Genomic DNA, 18,792 nt, shown 5'->3' on the forward strand with positions numbered 1-18,792 from the left:
AGTCAGAATGTTACAGCTGGAAACAACTGATCCTGGTTTATTTATTGATTGACTCATCAGGATTTGAGGACTAAGGGTCACTAAGCCAGCTTTTTCCAACTTGAAGCAACTTGGAGATGATGGACAGTCTTTACCAGCAAAGGAAGAGAGGGATCGAGTTTGAGAAAAGATGCAGAATACGCTATCCTACTTTTTTTTTTTTAAATGAGCTTTATTGCTAAAGGTTAGTGGCAAAATCATAAAGATACTCCTTTTTAATTTATCACATTTATGACTGAATTGAGCCTAAGACAAATATATATTTTATGAACAAAAGTTGCTTCTCTGTAAGAGTATTTGCATTATTTTTTAATGGGAAATAATTACGGGAATAAGCAGAAATCCATTGGTGACACAATCAGTTTCCACTCAGGCATTTCTGAGGTTGAAAAAAAAAATCAGTCTACATTTTAACATGAACTGTCCCATTTGACACATTCCAAACTAAAATGCACCTACAATGCAAACTGAAACTAAGTCAACTTTACATTTTTGCACTTCTCTACATTCTGGACAGCTGTCTAATAATAATTTTAGAAAAGGAAGTAGGTGGCCCAGGGCTTTTCATGATAATCTGAATGCAGAATAATGCTCCCAATCTTTCAGCTACCTTTCTGTGTCATGGGAAAAAACAAAATATGAGGAAAGGGGCTGTTGGCCTGCCTTTTTAATGGCAGAAATGCAACACTTTGTTGCTCTTTCTATAATAAGAAAAATATTGTATGGATCAGAGTAGATTCTGCCTTCAGAAAGATGAGGAAACATGGAAAAACATGCTTACCATAATAATGGAGCAATTCATCCAAAAAGTTGTTAATCTTTCTTCCCCTGACATAACTAAATGCCTAACTGGGAGAGAACATGGTGAAGCAAGCAGGAGGAGATACTGTGCTGGTTGGTTTTTGATCAGTTGGAAGAAGACAGGAAGATCCATCTCAAGTGTCTGTGTAGTGCGGAGAGGGCAGCATTATATTTTGAACACCAAGAGCCCAATTCACTTTCTCTCAGCCTCTCATACCTGCAGGATTGTTTTGAAATAAAACTAAACAGGAAAAGAATCATGCAAACTCCTTTGAAGAAAAAGGTGCGGGAGAACTGTTCTAACAAAATTAAAATGCTCCAAGCATTCTATATTCTGATTATATTGGTCTAAATTAAGCAGACTATATTAGCAAGTAGCTGGTAAAGTTCAGAGTGCATGAAAAGTGAACAAACAGCATCATTTGACTTGCTACTGTCCTACAAATGGTAAGTCCACCACTAGCCCAATTCTCATGTTCTAAAACTTATATAATTTGCTGTCTCAAAGTGTAGGATCTGGGTTAACGTGGTAATGACTGACTAGTAAATGGGCCAAATGTAATTGATAGTGTCTCAGAGATTTTGTCCTTCCCCCACCCATCCCAATGTGGATCACTTCACACCTGATTCACTTAGTCTGTGTCTGGGAGTTGAGCCCTTTAAGAAGTGGAAATGCAAGCAATAAGCATTGCAGAAACTTAACACATCAATTTTGACCTCTTAATTTGCTACATACCCTGAAATTAGCCACCAAAGGCTAGTGGCAAAGCATAGGATGCGCTAGAGATCATGTGTGTTCCAGGGTGAGAAGTTGTCTATCTCCGACCACAGAAGGTCTCCCATGATATATATGGGGGCGAAGCAGAAAACAACAACAACCGGACACCAATACAGAAAAGCTGGGAGCTAATATAAGTGATTGTAATAGGCAAGCAAGTCACTTTGCTTGATAGATTGTTGATTAAGAAAGGGGCAGATAGGGAAAACAAAAAGTTTTGTTTTCCGCTCATTCATCCAGGCACAAACAATCCTCAAAGTAGCTCCTGGTCCAAGTGCTATATTGTGTACGCCAGTAAATCAGGGTGGTCTTGCAGTTGTTTCAATAATTTTAATTTATAACACATTACAAGGTTAGGCTTTATTTATGAACAGTCCATAAACAACTGATGTGCATTGACTAAAACTTTTTGGTTTTATAAAAAAAAATACCCATTTGAAAATCACCCTGATAAACTGTTCCTGCAGAGGAAATAATTGATGCTGAACTTAGGTGCAGAAATATTTATACTGTTTATCAGAAGGAACGTAGACATGACGTCAAGACATTTGCAGCTGAAGAATCAAGTGATGGCAATGCACAAGCAGAGCTATGTAACTGCAAACCAAATGTTGGTTTCAACATCCAGACTGCTCTCAAGCTGGAGAAGGTTTAGGAGTTACAGATTCAGCAGGAATAATGTACAAGTTCTTTTACGAACTGATTATTTGTTCCCCCTACCCCACCCCCCAACTACTCTTTTCTTCCAACACCTTGATCTCACCTATACAATGGTGCTTTAGTTTGTGAACCCTTTTGAATTTTCGGTAGTTCTGCATAAATGGGACCTAAAATGTGATCTGTTCTCCACACAAGTCCTAAAACTAGATAGAGAACCCTATTAAATAAGTCAAAAGCATTATACTTGTTCATTTATTGAGGAAATGATCCAAAGCTATGTATTTGTGTGTGGCAAATGTATGTGAACTTCTAGGATTATCAGTTCATCTGAAGGGGAAAATTAGACTCAGGTGTTTCAATTAATGGGATGATAACCAGGTGTGTGGGAGGTCCTGGCTTATTTAAAGAACAGAATTCTGGGTATTCACTATCAAAGTCTGATCTTCCACAGGAACGTGGAAGCGTGTCATGGCTCAAATAAAGATTTCTGAGGACCTCCAAAAAACAGTTAATGCTCACCAGATTGGAAAAGGTTACAAAACTATTTCCAAAGAGTTTGGACTCCACCACTGTCAGGCAAATCATGCACAAATGGAGGCAATTCCACACCATTGCTATTTTGCCCGGGAGTGGTCGACCAAGATCACAGACCTCTGGGAAGTCTCAAAGAACCCCAGGGCAATGTCTACGGAACTAAAGGTCTGTCTTGCATTGGTGAATGTCAGTGTTCATGAAACCACCATCAAGACAACACTGAACAACAACGGTGTGCAAGGCAGGATTGCAAGGAGAAAGCCACTACTCTCCAAAAAGAACATTGCTACCCATCTAGTTTGTGAAAGACCATGTGGATAAGCCTATTGGAAGAATCTTCTGCAGATGGTTGAGACCAAAACAGAATTTTTTGGCTTGAACGAAAAGCATTTTGTTTGGCGAAAGGCAAACATTGCATTGTAGCATAAGAACCGTATCCCATCTGTGAAACATGGTGGTGGTAGTGCCATGGTTTGGGCCTGTTTGCTGCCCCTAGATCAGGACAACTTGCCATCATTGATGGAACTATGAATTCTGAACTGTACTAGCAAATTCTACAGGAAAATGTCAGGGTATCTGTCCATGCCCTGAAGCTCAAGACAAAGCAAGTCATGCAACAAGACAATGACCCCAAACCCCCAAGTTGCATGACCAAAGAAGTATGTATGGTTAAAGCAGAAGAAAATTAATGTTTTGGAATGGCCAAGTCAAAGTCCTGACCTTAATCCTATAGAAATGTTGTGGAAGGACCTGAAGTGGGCAGTTTGTGTGAGGAAGCCCACAAACTTCCCTGAGTTGAAGGTGTTCTGTGAGGAAGAATGGACTAAAATTCCTCCAAGCCAATGTGCAGGACTGATAAACAGTTATTGGAAATGTTTAGCTGCAGTTATTGCTGCCCAAGGGGTGGGGGGAGGGGCACACCAGTCACTGAAAGCAAAGGTTTATATACTTTTGCTACACACAAATATGTAGCTTTGGATCATTTTACTCAATATAAATGAACAAATGTAAAGTTTTTCATTCATTTTTTTATTTGGATTCTCTTTATCTAGTTTTAGGACTTGTGTGGAGAACAGATCACATTTCAGGTCATATTTATGCAGAAATATTGAACATTCAAAAGGGCTCACAAACTTTTAAGTACCACTGTACATATCTTGCTTCTGCATCTAGACAAAAACCAAAGAGTGGAATCATTTAGAAAACTTATTTGGTCTTTTAATACCATACATAAGACTAATGATACCCAACGCCCAATTACATTCTCTGTGGCAGGGGCAACATAAACTGAGAGAAGAGCAGATTGAGGAGCCCAGAGAAACTTTAGGACATGAAGATTAACTTACAGTGAAGTGTGGGATGAGAAATCAGAGAAAAGGCACTGCAAAGCAATCTATTTATGCTAGCACTGTCACCACTCCATCTTCTTTCTTAATGCAACATAAATGACCTCTATTGGTATGTTCAGTAAATACAAATCAAATTTTCCAAATATTTAAAACAAATAGGAACAAACATGTCACAAACCTTTATTCCATAATCACATACTTCGCATCCCTTGTACAATTCTTCAGGGTTTGTAGAATAAATTTAAAATATAGTGATCAGTCAATATGTGGACTTTCCATGTTAAAATATATTGCATTGCGCAACATTTCCAAGGCCAACATGGTTTTTAAAAAACTCATCCTGTAACTTTATGTTGAGCTTACTTTAAAGAACATCTTTTCAAATGAATTTTTTTTAAACCACTGAGATCAGCAATGCAAGTTGGGCAAAGCTAAGATAAGGAAAAAGAAAACTTACATCCACTTGAAGGCCTCTTGCAATCTATTACTTTCTGTGCATATCAATGAAATTATTGCCAACTTTACTATTATGGGCACTGAATCAGCACCAACTCAGTTTCAATTTCTTAAACTATAACTAGCTCCCTCTAGTTATTGTTTAATAAATATAAAGGACTACGTGCAGTAAGTATAAGGTGTTACTTTAAAACTAAAAAAATATATATTTTGAAATCCTTATCATTATAGCTTATTGTCAAAATGAATCACATTTTATATCCAAGCATCCAGCAGACCTTTTTCTTTTTTCAAAACTGTAAGGTATAACTTTAGTCAATCAAGCTATATTTAATTTCACTGAATCACTGAATGCTATCATCAGTTTTGACTCAGGGCATTGCCTCCTCCATGGAAGTTGGAGACTTGTTAAACATGGAATGCAAGAGTGGCATTTATTCTCTTACCCAACCAGGTCTAATCTATTCCTCTATAATAAGGAGACACGGGAAATAAAAGAACCCTTTAAAGGAAAGACTGTGAAATATTTCCTTCGTCCTTAAGTTTGGATAGTGAGTTTGCCATCTCTATTCAGGTGTATTTGAAGCCGCTCTGATTAGGGAAGTGCCTGAACTTTGGTGACTCCTTTTTGGAGAAAAGAGGAGCCATTTTTCCTGAATTCTTTTTTCTCCCCCACAGCTCCAGAATTTTCCCAACCTCATACTCCTGAGCAGATTATAAGAATGTATTAGAAGGTAAAGAACAAGAAGACCTTGGTGAAAGTTGCCACTTCTAAGAGAGAGTATTCCTTTTTATAGATTTCCATTCAAGCGAACTCTGGATCCTCCATTTAGTAGTATATTTGTGCATGCCTGATGACATTGCACATATAGAGTAAGAAACCATTCTTCTTCAAGGAAGCCATCCATTTCAAGGCAACACAGTAAAATTATGGAGAATAAACTACAAACATCTTAGGTCTCTTTTGCAGAATTTGGGGAAGTTATTTTTGCACTTTCCTTCCATACATTGGACTCAGATATTATCATCTGTTTCTTCTCGAAGTGGAAACAAATAATTCATCCTGTAAATTAATGACAGGTATTTTCATTAAGATGTTATAAGGTTAAGGAGAATAATCTCCTTTGGACAGATTAGCTGTATCAGTATATAACAATTCACAGTGGGATCTGGACTTTTTAAAAAACTATTTTGAACTTGGATTCTTCACTGACTTCGTTTCCAGGATCAATCAGCAAAACAAAAATCTGAACATTTTGGGGAAATTTGGATGGTCCCTGTATAAAATTCAGATAGAAAAACTTCCTACCAATCATCTTAATTTGTATAATTCCTTCCTGTAACAACGCATGTCTGATTAATCCACAATTTATTCTGTGATCACTCTGCCAAAAGAAGAAAAACCCCATCATTTGTATTTTTAGAGCAGATGTGTAAATTTATGATTTGGAGATTCAATACCTCAAATTCAGCTGGGAGACTTCTGTATATATGCAGAATGCCCCCACCCATAAACCAAACTGAAAGTCTGAATCAATATTCAAATGGGATTTTGCCCAATTCATAAACCCTAATTCTTAGTCCCCAGAATGCTCATTATGCTTTGAAACATTGTTTTGAAGGAACCACTGCATACGGAACCACATGAAGGAACCACGTGCCTGGGCCTGGGAACCTGAGTGTGTGAAGGGCCCCATTTCCTGGATGACACTGACAGATTATAATGTCTCTTGGCTGCTATTTGTATTTAATTTCTTTTTTGTACTGTGTTTTAATTAATTTTTTTTATGATTGTTTGCTGCCCAGAGTCACTGGTTTGAGATGGGCGGCTATACAAATTGAATAAATAAACAAATAAATTCCAGTATGTAAGCAAGAATATGCTTACATCAAGCAGCCTCATCTTCTTTCCTTCCTATGGATATGTCCATAGCTACAAGAGAAAACTTCTGGCAACATATGAGGTTTTCTCCAGCTTTTAGAGATTGCTAACTTTCCAATTTTCTGGCAAATTAAATCACCTATTATGGTTCTCTGTTACAAAGTTCCAAATAAAATCTATAATCACTTCATACATTTGGTACTAAAATATATTTAAAATCAGATCTACTAGAGTTTAATTTTCATTAAAATTAATAAATAAATGACAATTTTCTATATATCAATAGCCTACTTTATTTGGCCTTCAGATTTCAATTTTATTCTGCCCCTATTAAGCACATCATGGTATTAGAAGCTGAGAGGATAGACAGATATCTAACTGAACAATTTAATTATGGGATTTAGATTTTAAAGTGGCCTAGATTATCCTTTATTGGTTGGGGGCTGTACTTAATATATTTTGGGAGTTCAAATAGTGGGATAATTATGCAAAATAGCTAGACTTATATTATGCCTACAGAAGGGGTCAGATTTTTTTTTTCCTGGATTTGGAGGAGGTGTTTTGGGGATTTTATTATTTTAAAAAACTGTCAAGCCTATTTTAAAACTTTCACTATAAGTTTTATATATAGTTCCCACTTCCAAATAGTAAACATTATTTTTGGCAATTGTGGATGAGCTCTGAGAAGTACAAATAAAAGGGGGAAGCAGGAGTTTATGCAGCCTCCCCTGATTCTATGGGTTGGTTTCAACTCTTTCTATACATTTTACATTTAACAGCCTGTGCAAATATTATGGGTCTGGGGACTTCAGTTCCAGCCAGAAACATTTTGGTGTGACTAGGGTTAAAGAAATGAGGACATAAGCCAGAAAATTAGAAATGGAACTATTCTACAAGGGGGCATTTTTATACAAAATGGAAGTCATTTAAAAACTCTACCATGGATCCTGTATCTGTGCCTTAATGGACAGAGGAAAGAGGAAACACCAAGAGACAAAAAAAGTTTACATAACTGTCAGACTTAATGAAGAGGATGAGATTAGCCACACCTTTTATTACAGAGTTTCTTGTTAGGATCCTTTTCAGAGCACGAAGTTGTAATATGTCAGTTCTTAAGTCAGGGAACAAAGAAGTGTGAAGAAACGTCAAAAGCACTAAATATTGCTCAAACCTTTTGCATAAAGATTAAAGGAAGTATGGTGGGAGAAAGATTTTATACCTCATCTGATTCAAACTCAACTCCTTTGGATGACTGGCTCTGAGAGCTCCTTTGGCTGTATGTTGATGTGGTTGGTAACCTAAGTATTATAGAAAGGAGAAATTATCACTCTTAATGAAAGCATGATGCTAGAAGTCATCAACTATAAACCACATGGGCTCCCAGTTTGTTTCTAGCCCAGTTATAGAATGTCTCTTATCTCTAAACTCCCAACAGATCAGGGTCAAAGTATCAGAAATACCACTGTATCCCAAAGAACTTGGGATTCCAATTTATGATGTGTATTGGCTTTGTTCTGCATGTGACAGTGAAAGAGAAGTTAGGCTGGTATTAAATGAAAGACAGAGTCTTTTCAGCAATAGCTTCAAGAAGGCCTGAAGCATAGCCTCACATAGATTTAGGCATGTTCCCCTGACTTTCAATGCATTCTGAAACCAGATCAACTGGTTCTTCACTATATTTTAAAAAATTACTTTGTTTTGCTCTACTTCAATTTGGGTCTTTGTATGAGAATGATTTTAAAAATAAATATAGCCTTGGAAGCAATTTTGGACATGAGATTGCTCAAGAAACAGTTTAAGTGAACAGACAAAAGGCATAAAAACACAGCAGTGAACTCACACATTATTGCTGTTACAACAGTAACATATGTGAAAAAGGTCTGAAAAACAAATTTGATTTAATGAGATCCCCAGTAATTATTGGCAAGTGTAGTAGTTTTGAAGTGTGTCAGGAAACTGCAGCAAAACTTCAACAGGTGTTCTGGGAAAGAGGGTGTCCTTTATACCAAATAGCTGTTAAATTCAAGTTCACATCATTTATATCAATTTATATCAATTACCTAATGATATAAATTGATACAGATAACATTAATTTGCATGAATTGTCCAGAATAGTTTGAATACCACAGGCTTTTAGTTTGAAGGGATGCTGGGAGACAAATTAAATCTACTGCATTCAAAGTGCACTAAACTGGGGTCTGTTAAATTAAAGTTTTGCTATAGTTAGATAATTGTGAGATGGGGAGGCAAGCAATGCTTCCTTTTGGAAGATCAGCTACTAAGATGAGGCTTTCAGTTTTGGCCACAACCTATTTATTATTTATTTATTTCATTGGATTTATAGGCTGCTCCAATCAAATGACTGAGTGGTGTATATCCCAACATACATAAACCATGCAGAACAGGAATCAAACTGTAACAATATAAAATAGCTATAGCTTTTAACTGATTTATACTTAAGGAGTTTCAGACTGAGTTTTTGAATCGGAACTTCACTGAATAGGACAAATCATTTTTGAAACTGCAGAAGAGTTCTAAAAGTAGCTTCTGTTATGGTCAAAATACTGTCTGCACGCACGCACACAAACATCCATGGCTCTTCTGTTCAATGCAGAGTATTCCCACTGGCATGCCTAACCTTGTGGGAAGGAGCCGTTTCAGCCCATGCGTCTCCAAATGCCTAGGTAGGCCTCTTATAAATAATGCACTGAAGGTAAAATGGTTCTACTAACCTTTGATTTGTAGTAGAGGAAGGGGTAAAAGACACCTCCTCTATATCAGAATCATCATCTTCAATCACCTGGAGGAGACAGAACAAAGGCCCAGAATGCAGCATTTTTAACACATGCACAAGAAAACATCCCTTGGTGGCTGATTCTATCCCTGTTTTTAATTGATATTTGAGTTACCTTCTGTTGGGAAAGTGGCATCTGACTTTTGGAACAGGAACCCCTCTGTTGGGGTTCTAGGCTCAGGGCTCTCACCCTGTTGAGTTTCTATAAGCCCTTGAAAACCTGTCCCCCCACTGCCCCCACGTATTGGGCCAGGATGTTGGAGAAGTCTCTCCTGTAAGGGCTTGGGAATTTTGAAGATGTTTGTCTCAGCTTCATATATATTTTTCATTATTTTGTTTTATGTTTTTAATCCTATTTGTGAATTGGGCAGCTATATAAACTGTTTAAAATAAATAAATAAAATGATACCATGTTTTAAACACATTAGCCCTCTGTTGTATGCCAAGCCTGGTTATTCAATCCAAAAATCAACGTTGTGAGCCTCACCCTTTTCTGTAATGAAACACCTGCTCTCTTTGCAGAGGAAGTATGTTCCTTTCAGCAGAGTCACTTGAAGACACTTCTGACATCTCAGTAACCGCAGTATTCCCAAGCCTTTCCAAGGAAAGAGGAAGCTAGCAGACAGACCTCTTGGCTTTGTAGAAGATTGTGCCTATCTGCTATTGAGCAAATCAGCTTTCCCCAATGAATGTGCTTCAGATGCACTGAAATGGCAATTTGTAGTATTCCCCAACCAGCCTGGAAAAGGCTGTATTAAACATAAAAAAGGGTGGGGGGCAGGGGGTGGGGAATTTGCTGGATTAATATCACGAAATAACTACCAACCTCTGAATAATTCTTGATAGGCATTTTCCGGGAGGGCTGCTGTCTTGACGACTTAAAAGCTAGAAAACATAAGAGTAAGAATGTACAGCAATATCATAAACTTATGACACTTTGAACTAAACTATTGTTAGCACAAAGCACAAAGAATTAAAAACTTTCTGCAAGACCTGCTTTACGATGAGTATTCATACGCAATTTAAAGATGCACATAAATGACAATGGTTGGATTTGCATACTGTGTTTAGTCATGTTTTGTTTAACAACAGTTTACTGAATATGAGCTGACGCACAAAACCAAACAAATTTAATGTCTGTCTACTGTGTGGTGTGAACTACTGTGTTGCATGAACCAGGGAGGTCACTGGCCAGATGAAATAGAAGCTCGTAAAATAAATAGTTACCGTGTAAAAAATAAAGTTCATTTAGCACAGATGAGCTTTAAATTAGTCGGCTAAGTAGGATGTGGAAAAACGTGTAGATTGACATTTTAATGGAAAAGTGAAAACTATGATTTACCCCATTATTTAAAAAAAAATCTTTATAGATACCCAATGTGGGATTGTAAATTGCAACAAGTTCTTTTGATTGATGGACAAGTTCTGAATATTTAAAGTCAAATACAATTGCTTATCCATGGTTAAAATGTATGCTGATTCAAAATATAAACACAGTTAAGGTTAACTGGAGTTAGCTGTTAACAAGGATATGTAAGTCTGATTTCTAAAACATATTTGACATTGAATCCTAGTTAGCTTTAAACTTTACAGTGGAGCTGCACAGTAGTATTAGTCTTGTCCAATACATTTCTACCCACACTACTATGGTTTTTAATTCTGTGGCTTGAAATGTTTAAGCTATTCCTTCATGTGAAATATCTGGAATTGGACACTTGTAGAAGTCAACTTGTATATTTCAGCTGTAATGGAAGAAGTATCTCTGAGATATTCCCACAAGCTTCATTTAACTAAAGCAATTTCTAAAAACTGAATGTATTTTCAGCTGGTACTGCTTTTTAATGGTTTTCCAGAGGGCAGCTAAATCTCTTCACGCAGTATATAAAGAAAGATGCTGAAGGGCGAAGAGGCCTTAATAGGTAGCATCCAAGTACTCTGTAGACAGAAATGCCAATGCCTCTTGATGCAGGGGCCAGGTTTCAGAATTGCTAGCTCTACAAAAGAAGCAGTGATTTATTGTGAACAACTATTAGACTAAAGACACGATTCAATTCCTATTCCAAAATAAGGGACTTATTTTCAAGTCTGTAATGATGTTCACCATATAAGTAGTGGCTATATAAATGTGACATATAAATGGATAAATAAATAAGTTGTTTGCTGCAGTGAAGTATCACTATCATCTCTCCGAAAATAGCAAGTCAAAGACATATTGTTTCCTTCAGGTATTATAAAAATGTCTACTTTACTTTAAACAAGTGCGTCCATGCAACGGAGGGGTTCGTCTCCATTTTGAACCTACCATCCCAAATCAACATATTTTTTGTAGGAGTAGTTACAGGCTTATATGTTCTGCCACTGCTTGTCTGATCACGGCCAGTACTTCCTATGTAAATAATACAACAGAGAGTCAGAAATTTACATTTTCTCACTTCTTCACCAATTACTAAGCCTTTATGGCAGTGTTATCCAACTGGTTTATGCAGACTGCAACGTCTGTTAAGGACCAACGCAGAATTGGCAACATGGTGCTGGTGGACACTTAGTACACATGTACCTGCATAGATAATATCACTGGCCTTCAAAATTATTTATTTCATTTAATGAAAATAATTTTGTTTTAATTTTAAAAATAAAGCACCCTAAATTGCATGAAATTGACAAAAGCATCTAAGGCTTGGTCATATCCTGAGATTATGGCCATTAAAAAAAACAACAACTGTTTTTAGCAAGACCACATATAAGCGCCCTCCTGGATCACAACTGTTCCCCAAAAGACACTGGAGTGGACAGATCCTGGTAGATGACAAGATTCTAACCTCTCACTTTCAGGCTACTATAGATGGGTTTAAATGTAGCAATATACCTTAGTTTATTTTACAAATGTAAAGATAAGCTTTCTGAAAAGCTAGAATCTGAAAATATAGTTCTAAAGGCTGTGATTCCAAAAGCTGTTTGAACTGGTGGAATCCAAAAGGATGGTTTGCCTCCTTCCTTTAAAAAGCAACTTGCCATAAAATGCAACTTGCCATTTGGCAGAGTGGTGTTCTGTGAGGAGCAATGGTCACCTAGCCCTCTTTAATTATAAATTTCTCCAGATCTTGCCTTTCTCTTCCTTTACTCAATAGGTGTATTTTCCTACATGCTTCTCTGTGTAACAGCTAGACTGGGTGGGTGGAATCAAATCAGCTGAACAATTCCTGCTTCTCAGAACCCAAAAAAACATATTTGCAGGATGTGCAGCAGAAGAGAATAATCACTCTTCTGATACAGCTGATTTCTCACACTGCTTTCAAGACATTAAGTTAGCATATGGCAGTAGCAGACTGACTATAAAACAGGTGGAAAATACAGCAATTTAGTAAGGAGATAACTAGAATTCTCCCTTTGCTCCTTAATGGTCACAAGGAAAGGATTTTTCCCAATCTTGTGGGCATAAATCACCTGAAAGTAACATCCTTCAAGAGTTCTCTCACAGCCATGTATCTCTGGAAACCAGATGCTAGAGAACACGAACAAGTCCTGTCTGTGGGTTTCGCAGAAGGATCTGGCCTGCTATTCTGACACAGGATTTCCATTTTCTCTGGCACAACTATTCTCAGGCCTTGGTTTTGACATAAAACAGCAGCCGCCACTGGGATATAGCGATTAAGGTGCTGAACTACAACTGACAGAGTGCAATATACATTGATTTGGCATCTACAGGAAAAGCTGGATGTAAATCTAATGAACGGATGAATAAGCCAACAATCAACCACATCAGTTTTGTAGCAACTGCAACAAGATGGAAAGAAACTAGCCTCCTCTTCCTCGCTGAGATGCCCCCCTGGCTGAGATGTTCTGTCCTCCTCTGCCTCTTGCCCGACCTCTCCTTCTACCCCGGCTGGGAGCTAAAGAGTCCTCTGACTCATCATTGGCTCTTTGGTCAGAGGTGGCAACATCCATGAGGTCCTCATCACTCATCACTGAAGCATGATCAGTTCCCTGAGATCTGGCCTTGGCCCTGTTTATAGCCTGAGAGAAAGGAAAGCAAGCATGTTAAGAAACAAAGGAGAGTTTCACTCGACTTTGAAAGCATTCCTCCATGCGTGGACTGGAAATTACCAAAGGAGTGGAAGAAAATGTTTACTGCTGAATAAATCAGTTGTCTTAAATCTGAAAGGGGGAAAACAGGAGAGCAAAACAGTGTGTAATGTTTGATTTAAAACAGAGGAAACTACTTTGTCTACATTTCTTTAAGCACAGAGTTAGGTAAATATGAGTCTCATCTTATTCCTTTTCAGTTTTCAGCCTACCTCACGAACTTCCTCATCCTCTTCCACCATGTTCTTTTTTCTTGATTCTCTGAAGTGTTGCACCTGTATTGAAATGGAACAGTCACTGAATATATTCAGATGAAATAAGAAATCATGCGTAATGCAGCTTGTTTCCTTGCTCACACAGAAGGAAGGAAAAATGGTAGCTGAAATTCAAGTATATTCTTGTATATTAAAAAGGATTTGACCCTCTGAATGTGGCCAAAAGTAACTCAGATAAAAGTGAAAGCAGCTAGTCCATTAATCTTCCTTGTTGTGATGTGACATTTGTAACATTCAATTCTTTATGTTCGGGAAGAATAAATCATTCCATACAAACCTCTTCATCAATTTTTGCTTCTTCTGCATCTATATGCTTCTCCTTCAGAAATCGCTGGGTCTTTTCTAACTGGAACTTCACCAATTCTTCAATAGCATCCTTCTCCTCCTTGTCTACAAATTCTTGCACGGCTTCGCCCATACCCCTCTCAGTCAGAAGAGAAAGCTGTACTTTCTTGGACACATACACAAACAGCCAGTTTAAGTCAATTTTATATAGGTTTATATATTAACCAGACAAAAGAAAATATGCTTGACATGAGCACAGGCAAGATTAGTTTTAACTAAGATTTAGTTATTTATTAGTTTTAACTTCTGTTTCAACTTAATTACAAAAGCTTAACTTGTAACTTATTTATTGATTTATTAAATCAATTTGTATAGCTGCCCATCTCACCACAGGCAGCTCTGGGCGGCATACAACAAAGCTAAAAACAGTAAAATACATTAAAAATATATAAAACAGAGAATAAAAGGAAGTCAAAAATAAGGGACCCACCTCACTAATTCCACCTTAGCTACAAAAAGTTACAACTTTTGTTGTAACTTAACTACAAAAGAGCACATGCTACAAAAGTTAGTTTCCATTGGCCCAGATATAAGGTATATCAAGGTATGGTTTGCACTTTCTATAGTATGGCTGACTCCAAACTCTGACTGTATCCTAGATGTACAAGCAAATCGTACTGTATTAACCAAAAATCCCCAAATAATTTTTAAAAGGCTTTACATCCAGATTGTTTATTTGAATATCAAACCACAAACTGCCCACAACTTAAATGTTTAAATTCAAATCATGGAATTCAAGCCTAGTTTGATGACTATTTCTAAACTTAGTCATAAATACTGGAAAAATATGTTTACCTTCTCTGCTGTTTGGAAATATTGCTTTACTAAGTCCTCCACCCTCAGAGTTGTTCCCTCAGCTGTAGGCTTGTGGTCCAGTTTTCTAAAGCTAACCTCATCTTCTAAAAAAATCCAAACAAATACAAAATACATTTTAATCCATTTTAAGAAAATGTTTACTATTCCAAAGAATTACTATCAAAAGATAAAATGCATAGCTAAAGAGTTTTAAAAAAATCAGGTACTGTGTGTATATGTTATCTGACAGTCACACAGAAAATATGTAATGTTTTATTTTAAACATTTAGGGAATGGTAAAAACAGTTTTTGAACAGGTGTAGATTTTTCATGGAAAACTGAAAGTCCTGCATTTTAGAAATACAGATGGAAAGATAAAATAAATAATGGTTTTCAGCAGTAAAACAAAGCTGCATTAAAAATAATACTGGTTCTTACTACAGATTTTCTACCTTTATATTCCCTTCACTATTCAGTGTTACTGAATACGTGGGTCTTTACTTGATTGCTTAAACTGCATCATTAAGAAACTTCAGTCTCAGAATAGTTAACTATTTCTTCAAAAATGATTCATTTGTTTTAACTTTTCATTTGCATTTCTTCAAAATACAAAGACAATTGTTCAATGTAATAAGGACTGAATTTTAAAAGGGCCCATTAAAAACAAAAAAGTCTCTGTTTTTTCTTAAATACCATTGTAATGATAATTCTTTGGATCAATTTCATTTCAAATTATCCGGAATGTTTTTGAGATCCATATACTCTTAAGCAAACCTCACTGGGTTCATTAAACCTTTACAGAATGTTTGTCAGCTATTATTAATCTCCTTTTTAAAGCCTTGGCATATTTCTCAATATCATCTAAGTTACTTCAGAAGCACAATGCTTTGAACAAGGTGATTTAATAATGTTGGAACCATCAATCAAACAAGGACTAGCAATCTGCTAGTACTAAAGAACACCCCACCATTTCATCTTGCATAAGTGGAAAAGAATGCCTTGCACATAATTATTCTTCCTATTTCTTTATCAAAAGGAATGCAATCCATGGGCTAGAATCAGCTGTAATGAAAATGTACTGTAATTACATATATGAACACATCTTTCAAAGGAATGTTAAATACAGGACAATGAATTAAACTTCAGGTATAGTTAAAAGGATTCTGGGCCTTACCAGGTGATTTTAGGTAAGGATAAGGGTTTATCACAAAAGACTATTGCAATCTATAGAAATGAAATAAGCTGGGGTACTGTGAAAAAGAACATCATCAGAACAAAACATCTATTTTTATGAAGAAACATATTAATAGCAACAACTCAGCACATGGAAAAGGAGAATAAATACAAGAAGTGACAAACATGGAAGTGGGAGATTGAAGAAGGACCAGCATCAGTGTAAGGAAATATCTGACAGCATGAAGATGACAGAAATAATGTAGTGGGGGAAGCCAGAGAATAAGTCAAGGAATAAAACCATGGGGAACAAGTAATGTGCCTTAAACTAAGTTTTGAGAATATTAAAAAAAAATGAAAGGAACATAACAGGACTGCCTCTTCACGTCTGAGATCAAAAGCCAAGCAAATCTATCGATCAAGAAGTGGATAGCTACTGATCGTACACATGAGTTTCTTATTGTCTACATTCTGAATGTGTCTTCAACATGGTTAATATGAATAGTAAGCATTACATCTTTCAGTTCAGTTATATGCAATACATTGTTAAATAAAATTAATCTGGTTCTGTATTATATTCATATAGCAAGTGAGACACAATGAATTAGTAAATGCTTGTTCTGAACAATTATAAAATTATATTCTTAGATTGTTAGGCATTAAGCCCTATAGCAGCCCCTCCAAATTCTACAGAATTACAAAACCCCTTGACTGTAATGGGATTCTTATTTGAAAATTTTGCATAGAAGATGGAGGAGGAGGAGGAGGAGAAGACAGACAGGCTTTCTGGTCCAAGTGGTTCTGAAGGGAATCAATTTGTATTTGATTCAATATTTTTTTTTAAATCGGAAGCTCTATACTAATGTTTCAAATAATTAAATAAAACCCATGCTAAACAGATGGTCAGGTTAGAAATAATGATTGGGAGCAACATAATATCTTGCTTTCAATATCATGTTTATAAATTCACATCATTGTGCATTTAGAGGACTATGCTACATGAAAAATAGATACTCTTTTTAATGAGTTTGGTCAGAAATTTTTGGAGTTGTATTAAAACTATTTCATAGGTCATTATATTTATTCTCCACCCCAACCCGCCCTGCATACAGACACATTTTTTTCCACAGATTTACAAGGCCCTAATCTTTTTCAGAGGTGAGCACATCATATACCTTTTTTTTTTTTACTGGCATCAATGTGAGAAGAAATAATTTTCCACACAAGACAGACAAACTTCTATGGATAATATTATTTTTCCTAGTGACAATACCTACTACAAAAAACTTGGAAACTATTTACCATTTTTCTCTTTTTGCTCCCGATGCCTGAAAAAATGTATGATATCTTTCGGATTAGCCACCCTATCCAAGTATTTCTGGCTGAAACGAACTATACTGAAAGGTTCGAAGCCTCCACTGTAATCTACCTTCAAATCAAATAAGATAAAGTATGAGAGATGTGGGAATTGGCAATTAGACATCTGAAAACAATTAAAAATTCATCGGTTGAGTTTGATGTTCTGATGAATATTTCACTAAGTTCATATCAGTATTGTAGCACATCCTGTCTACTGTTAATAATTCATAGGAACACCATGTACCAACAGCAGGCACATCTGCAAATATATTCAACTTTAATTATCATGCATCTTCAAACAGCCCAGCAGCTTATAAAATTAGTTCCTGCAAGGTCTCAACCCCCGTCTCTAAGGCTGCTACTTAATTAAGCAAAACTAAAGCCTTAAGAGATACATTAAACATGAAGAATGTTTAAAAACCAACCCATACTTGAAAAGTTACCGCATATTAAATGTGGGTTACATGGCTAAATGAAACACTAGGTAGAAGACTTCTGATTTAAGGACCCCATTCTTACTCGTAATCTTATCAGAGGCTTCTCTGGTTGCTTGGGATTTCTGAGATGTTCTCTTTCTGAGTTTTCCAGCATCATTTCAACCTTTAAGAAACGGACATAATTCACTAAATGCAAAATCTGTCCTCCTACCAGGTATCAATATATGCATAATATATATTAAAGCAAACAACTTTTTAATTTAAGTTTTTTAGAAAGCTTTTTTTTCCTTCTGCCACGTATCTATAGGACTTAAGTCAAAACTACGTAAATGGGAAGCTACAACACTGATTTCCAATTAAAACAGTATGTCCAAACACAGAACAGTATTTTTATAATACTATGAAAGCCACAGCAACATTAATATAGGCAACGTAGCCTGTTTGTATTTACTGGAATCTCATCTTCTCATTTGGTAGGAATAGACAGCACCCCAACTATCTAGTCTACACTCAGAGAAATGCAAAGAAAAGTGTTGCCAAAAGATTTTAAAAGGCCTACGATAGAAAATATTAACAAGACTATGTTAGTATTTGGAACTGTGGAAGAAGAGAAGATGAATCATAGAAATCTCTCATATCTAGTTGTGTTTTACCCAGGAAAATTACTGTATATTCTTATATAGAGCATATATTATATATGTTTATATATATAATAATACATAATATATAATTACAGTGGTACCTCAGGATACGAACGCCTCTACTAACGAACATTTCGGGTTACGACCAACTCGGGATACGCCCAGAGTCACGGAACGGATTAAGTTCGTATCCCAAGGTACCACTGTATTATATAATTATATAAACTTATATAATAAGCTCACTGGGTGGCTTTGCGGAAATCCTTTTTCTCAGTTCAGTGTCTCTAACAAGATTATAACTCCAATACAACTACAACCCCCAGTCTAAACACAGTCTCAAAACCTCTTTTTGGACTCTCACAGAGCCTGGACAGCAGCAATTTGCCAAAAA

The 18,792-nt window shown here is 36.4% G+C and overlaps 1 protein-coding gene across 9 annotated transcripts in view; it reads right to left on the bottom strand.

The window, feature by feature from the left end:
* Positions 1-288: 288 nt before the first annotated feature.
* Positions 289-18,792, bottom strand: part of MRE11 (MRE11 double strand break repair nuclease) — a 32,279-nt gene continuing 13,775 nt past the window's right edge. For 3 of the 9 annotated variants that reach the window (XM_088140572.1, XM_088140573.1, XM_007435856.3), the window contains exons 10-20: positions 17,843-17,923; positions 17,267-17,393; positions 14,792-14,895; positions 13,929-14,102; positions 13,589-13,651; positions 13,094-13,307; positions 11,596-11,679; positions 10,120-10,178; positions 9,232-9,299; positions 7,719-7,797; positions 289-5,680 (exon numbers count right to left, since the gene is read on the bottom strand). In XM_088140572.1, the coding sequence (XP_087996698.1) occupies positions 5,642-5,680; positions 7,719-7,797; positions 9,232-9,299; positions 10,120-10,178; positions 11,596-11,679; positions 13,094-13,307; positions 13,589-13,651; positions 13,929-14,102; positions 14,792-14,895; positions 17,267-17,393; positions 17,843-17,923 (1,092 nt within the window). In that variant the 3' untranslated portion in view covers positions 289-5,641. Of the gene's footprint in view, positions 5,681-7,718; positions 7,798-9,231; positions 9,300-9,331; positions 9,889-10,119; positions 13,308-13,588; positions 13,652-13,928; positions 14,103-14,791; positions 14,896-17,266; positions 17,394-17,842; positions 17,924-18,792 lie in introns of those variants that run through there. The other 6 variants (XR_015796081.1, XR_015796082.1, XR_015796083.1 and 3 more) reach the window with 6 other exon arrangements.

The sequence above is a fragment of the Python bivittatus genome, unplaced genomic scaffold (genome assembly GCF_059951505.1).
Source record: "Python bivittatus isolate LINGU-HERP-01145 unplaced genomic scaffold, Pbiv_v1 ctg000340_np1212, whole genome shotgun sequence".
Lineage (NCBI taxonomy): Eukaryota > Metazoa > Chordata > Lepidosauria > Squamata > Pythonidae > Python > Python bivittatus.